We start from the raw sequence: 6,219 nt of genomic DNA, 5'->3' as shown, positions 1-6,219 counted from the left end.
TCAATTCTGTCCATGTCTGTTATTAGCCATGGTCCACCAGCACTGACAAATAAAGAGAAAATCAACAAACCCTCACCCTTTGTGGAGGAAACAGGAACAATTTTCTATTTAACTGTAGGAATGGATGCTGGCCATTACAAGCAATGTTTGTTCCTGATCTTTTGATGCATTTACATACTTTTAATTTCTTTTTATAAACTTATTTACTATTTTACATGCATGGTTATTTAAACCCAATAAAACACTGCTGCTGGTTTTTTTAAACATTACTTATGGTGCATCTTCAGGATCATCACATCATGTTAAGATGCGCTTTATAAGTTACCAATAATTGGTTATTATTATTATTATTATTATTATTATTATTATTATCATCATCATCATTATCATTATTATTATTGTTAAGTAATAGCCAACTGTTGAGCAGTAAGCAAATTATGCAGAACATAAAGACTAGTTATGACTTTAATTTCATGCACGCAGCCCTTCAACTTATAAACTTCCTAGAGACTCAACGAGCTATAAACTACTGTGCAGCAACCAGCTGCAGTTGTTCAGGGTAATCCCAGCTTAGAGTCTTCAATTACAATGCACAGTTTGTTTCTACTGTATCTTCAGTTTCATTTTGGCCCTGAGAAGCCCTGACAAGGAGTGACCATTTGACCCAAGGGGCAGAGGGAAGCTCATCAGAAATTTCGAATTAAACCCTTAAGGAGAACAATCTGGTGTGGCAAGCATTTTTGGACCAGACCATATCTAAAACATAATAAATATATACATTTTTTTATATTTCTTCGAGTGCAAACTTAAAACCATTAACGAGACCTTCATGGTGTTTTGCCAAGAACACCCTAAATGAGACCAAAATCTGAAATTTACACCCCTAAGGTGAGATGACGAGCATCAACGCCCCTTTCATATGAAAGTCCCCCCCTCCCCCCACCAAGGCAATTTGAGTTAAATAAGATTAATAATAAGTCTTCCCTGAGCTTTACCATACGTTACTCAAGCTGGATTATTAGACATTGAATTCAGACATACGGGGGTACTTTCCGCAGGAGATCCAACACAGATGGGCCATTCCAATGTTGAGCTGCTTGCAGTTCTTCAGTACAAATTCCAACTGCCTGTGAAGAAAGGTTTCTATCAAAAACCAAAACATTTTGACATCAAATAATACTCACTGAAAATTAAAGACCAACCTGGATAAAACGTACTGATCCTAAGGGACTTGTAACTAGTGGTAGCTGAGGGTCATCGACCATTAGCATGTGTTGAATGTGTGATGGGTTGCAGTTGTACTGTCCAGCAGCAGAAGGAGTTTGATCCAAAGGTAAGTGCCAAGAAACATGGTCTCCACTATATAGAGCATTTTCTACAAAAAGTGAGTTTAAAATACAATTTATCTATTTATACATAGTGACATTTAAAGCTTCACATTATTTTGTGTAACTGTCTAAGGAAAAAAGAAAGAAGAAGGTCAAATTATGAAATAGTTACCCACATTTTACAAACTTGATTAATACTAATAATAATAATAGGGACCTTTAGATTATCATAGTAGGATGAGGACAACTTAGAGTTTTCCGTATTGAGCATGAGCATGAGCATGATATCATATGCCTTTTGCCCATCAGAACGGAAAACTCGTACACGTAGCCGTCCTGTGATCTAAAGGTCCCTATTATTATTATTATTACTATTATTATTATTATTATTATTATTACTACTATTATTATTATTATTATTATTATTACTATTATTATTATTTTTTTTTTGTTTTTTTTTTTAATTCTGGTTGATTTTGGGGAAATGAAGGGGGGCATCCACATGTAAATCACACTGCTTGTTGTGTTGATTAGTTTCAATGTTTGGGGTTTGAGTGGTAAGGTTCGGTTTGTAGAGAAAAGTTAGTACTTTGAAACAATGTCAATGTTTTATAGAGGACTTGCAAACCCGGCAAAGCACCCAGCTGTGGGTTTACAGTCTTTATGAAGACAGAGTGTAGACTTGTCCGTACTACATCCTACATACATGTATGCCTTTTGCCAAAGGAGATATACACATTTGTTATACCTACATTATTGTACAAGATAAAACATCAACCATTTTAAAAAGGAAAGATTATAAATTGACCTGAACTTAGCAAAACTAACTAAGAAAGTAAATCTTATTCTACCTGTTCGAAAAACATAGCGCGCAAGAGACTGCAGTAATTCTGCTGGCCAGCTGGGGGGTGAAGACTCACCAACCTGCTTTTTCAAACGAAATGTGAGCTCAAAGCCAAACCCACTTGGACTTTCGCGCCTGCCTACCCTGTTTAAACAAGACGCATAAAAAATAATGTTAACAACTGACACAAAAGAATTTTCCGGGAATCAAAGCACTCTACAAAAGACAAGAATGCAGTGAATGAATGAAACCCATTGTCTTCTGTTTACAAAACCTTGATGAAACCCCAGGGGAAACGATAAAGTTCATTTAAATGACAAACTCACACTCAGAACTGCATATTTTACCCTGAAGAAGGCTGCAGTTGCAACCAAAAATTCAGTTTAAGACTAGTTTTTTTATCTATATATAACTAATTTTTTAAAATCGGATTAGATACGTTTTTTAACACATATTATATTTTCAAACAACTATGGTTACAAATGATACAGTTCAAGATTGTTCATTGCTTTGTTTAAGGCCATAATTATCTTATACCCCATCGGATTGTCCGCTGTGTACTTTTCTGACAATAACTATGTGAATCAAGCATCCCAACAGTCCAGAAGCAAACCACTTGCCTTATGGCTATATTTACAGTCAAGCCAGATCTTAGAAATAATGTTACAGTGCTCGAGATTAGCAGTCGTTTGTTCATCAAAGATGACCAGAAAGTTTATCGGGCAAACAGTTTTTGGCAAAATGAAAAGCCTGGTTGTTCAAAGAAAAAAAAAACAGACAAACTAGCCAAAAAGAAAAACTTAATTACATAAGCAGCGCCTGAACCACTTACCAGCTTTCCATCGCCAATGTTTGATATGAAGTCAACAATACTTAATTTTGCCGTAGCTGAGCGTTTTCCTGTGTTTTGAATAACTGTGGCTTTTACAAAGAATTTTCAGATAGGAAAATGCAAGAGATAATATCACAAAGATGTAGGCAACAGAGATCGAAAATGCTAAAATTTGAACCCAGACTCCCCCAAAGGACAGCTGGAAAATCGACGACTTACGGAAGAGACCATGAATTAGATAATCAATGTTTTATTTACAATGATGATACAGACTGCATTATAATAACTATTTGATTTCTGTGGCAGGTTTCCGAAAACTACAAACTCTTGAGACTGAACAAATCAATGCTGCTGAAACTGGTAAACTTAATTAAACTGTACTGAAACTGGTTAGGGGTTGACTGACTTCTTTTAAAAATGTGGTTTTAACTAAACTGAAACTTAAGCCTGTTCCACTTAATAAAGTGCTACTATGATGAAAATCACGTCTTTTCTATCTAAGCCATTTTAAGACATAAGCTTGTAGTCTCTACGAGAAGAATCTTTTTTACCATTTTCAAAGAACTCTTTTTGTTCCAGAGATATTCAAGTTTTTAAAATTGGCCTATACCAAGTTTCAATGGTCTCTCCTGCGAATTGACCGAAATAGCTTTATTTACATACTTGATGTTATATTTGGTTGAGTGAATGACAACATTAGTCCTCTCATTTGCATATTTTACACATTCTTCAAACTTAAATATCTCTGGAACTAATGCAGATATTTCCAAACGGTAAACAGCGTTTTTAATCTTTCCTGGAATTCTATGTGATAAACCTAAAAATTCAAGGGATAAAAAATGTCAATCAAAGTTTTGTGCATTTCTGGAAATCAATCAATTAATCAGTTCTGTCGTGGTAACACCCAAAAAGCCACATGCACAGGATGCACCCTTAGAACTATGGGATACCCATCCAACACTCAACATGGCATACATCGTAGGGGGTTTCCTAATGTTCTTGCAACCAAGCATTTATCAAGGCAACCAAATTTACGGGATTAGTTGCCCAGCTTTTGAAACAGGGACAACCTGGAATTCCCTTTATTTTGAGCTCTGACGTTAACTCTGATGTCCAATGGTGCCTCTGACTTCCCACCTCCTTCTTCTAAGTTCCATGGTTGTACATGTTCTGTAAATCATGGCCTCAAACTTTCAATATTATTATATATATTATTTTATGATCCATGTGAAGAGCAAGAGTACCACTGACACACGTACAAAAACTATATGACATTATGGGCCAAAGTAAATGTGTTACCAGTGACAACAATATAAAAGCACAAAAAATATCTTATGTTCCTTACTCATGCACTCGCCCATCACCATGAAGATCTGACAGTCCAGATGAGATATAATGCCAGTGTGATGGAATACCATCCATTGGACTTCCTGGGTTATTGAACATACTGATGAAATCTAGTGGATCAGGGCCACCAAGCCTAGAAAGGAAAAGGGTCTATGGCCTCAGTGTCATACATCAAAATGAATCTATAGGGTGGTGTGGAAAACAGTCTAAACATAAGCATGACGAAAATAAATACTGTAGGTAGTCTCCATGTTAAGAGATGATGGCCCCTACCACCTCCAGAAATTAATATTCAATATCGTAACCAACAAATTATTAAGGCCTCATATATATATGCTCATTACCAACAGTTTAAATCCACCTTGTGCAGTATATACAACCGTGCCACAGGGCATCATTCCATGTTAATCCATTGACTCCCAGGGGTTCCCCATTGACGAGTAAAATAGTCCGGCGTTAGACAGAGTAAAATACTAAGTATGGCCATTTCAGGCTGGCTTGGGAGTCACAGGATTAAAGCAACATCACCTCACGCCTGCCACTGAATTCTCTCCCCCTACAATCCCAGGATAAGATAAAAGGGCTGCCAAAATCATTTTTTGAAGGGGGGCCTGAACCAGACAGCTTCCTTTGATCTTGCGATTTTCAAAGAGTTTGTGCACAATTTCAAGGGAATTCATAGCTTGGCTCATTTCTGAGAGCCACTGTGTCAGCAATGTTTATTTGGCGTTTTAACACCCAAGAATACACTCAATGACGCTAAACTCTATGTGACGTTTTTTTTTACGTGGTCAGGGTGCAGGGGTAGCGTAGTGGTGAGAGCACTCGCCTTACACCAATGTGGATTGGATTTGATTCCCAGACTCGGCACCATATGTGGGTTGAGTTTGTTGGTTCTCTACTCTGCACTGAGAGCTTTTCTCGGGGTACTCCGGTTTCCCCTCCCCTCAAAAACCAACATTTGACTCGATTTGTGTTAATTGTTAATTTCAGTTTACAGTGTCCCCAATTAGTGCTCCAGCACAAGAACGACTAGACACTTAAATAAAGTTCCTTTCCTTTCCCTTCCTTTCCAGTATTTTGCACTATTTACAAATATATCAACATTACAAGAACAGTGTGACCTTTGCGGCAGTGTGTGTGTAACAAAACTATCAATCTCCCAGGGCAGTACCAGCACTGAAAAGTCGATTTTTCAATTTGTATTCAAATATCACCTCGTCCCATAGTGAAAAAATCTCAACACATCGTAACTCTAACCGCGGCCTGTGCGTAGAAACGGAAACACTGTTCATCATTGACAAGGTTTAACCTAATGCAGAATAAAAACAAACACTCACCAATACTTAACTAGTGCAGTAACTTGTAAAGGGTTTGGTTGGTCAGGGTATATTTGTCTCAAAGTAGAGTAAATAGCTTCCAAACCACGAGGAGTAGGAGGTGCAGGCATTGGCATTCGATATCCCCCCGACATGATGACGATCGCTTCTTTCAACTCTGTTTTACTGACGCCCCGTTAAGTCCGATCACTAATCTGCTTTCCTCTTCAGTTGGTAAACAAAATTGATTTTCCACTGCTTCAATCGCATAGATATCAAATTCACTTCTCTGAAAAGAACGAACCTCACAAAAAGAGATCTAGAATTTGTCCTTGTCCCAAAGCAAGAGAATGATCGACTCGAGTGATGGCTGTCAAGTTAACTTCCCGCGTCAATCATTTGAATCACAAAACTAAACAACAAAAAGACGCAACCATCTCTATATTCATTGAGTCTCCCTTCGTGTTTTCTCTACGAAAGAGTTCATACAAACAGAGCACTTCTGTTTGGCAAACATGAATATATATATTTTTTTCAACATTCCAGTTT

The 6,219-nt window shown here is 37.3% G+C and overlaps 1 protein-coding gene across 2 annotated transcripts in view; it reads right to left on the bottom strand.

Moving 5' to 3' along the window:
- LOC138006278 (suppressor of fused homolog) overlaps window positions 1-6,218 on the bottom strand; it is an 8,953-nt gene extending 2,735 nt beyond the window's left edge. Inside the window, exons 1-6 of one of the 2 annotated variants that reach the window (XM_068852511.1) lie at window positions 5,692-6,218; window positions 4,350-4,484; window positions 2,180-2,316; window positions 1,203-1,375; window positions 1,042-1,127; window positions 1-42 (exon numbers count right to left, since the gene is read on the bottom strand). The exon at window positions 1-42 is cut by the window's left edge and continues 31 nt beyond it. In XM_068852511.1, the coding sequence (XP_068708612.1) occupies window positions 1-42; window positions 1,042-1,127; window positions 1,203-1,375; window positions 2,180-2,316; window positions 4,350-4,484; window positions 5,692-5,825 (707 nt within the window). In that variant the 5' untranslated portion in view covers window positions 5,826-6,218. Of the gene's footprint in view, window positions 43-1,041; window positions 1,128-1,202; window positions 1,376-2,179; window positions 2,317-3,004; window positions 3,148-4,349; window positions 4,485-5,691 lie in introns of those variants that run through there. The other variant, XM_068852512.1, reaches the window with a different exon arrangement.
- Window position 6,219: the final 1 nt, after the last annotated feature.

This window comes from Montipora foliosa, chromosome 6 (assembly GCF_036669935.1).
Source record: "Montipora foliosa isolate CH-2021 chromosome 6, ASM3666993v2, whole genome shotgun sequence".
NCBI lineage: Eukaryota > Metazoa > Cnidaria > Anthozoa > Scleractinia > Acroporidae > Montipora > Montipora foliosa.
This window is presented reverse-complemented; position numbering and strand designations above follow the sequence as displayed.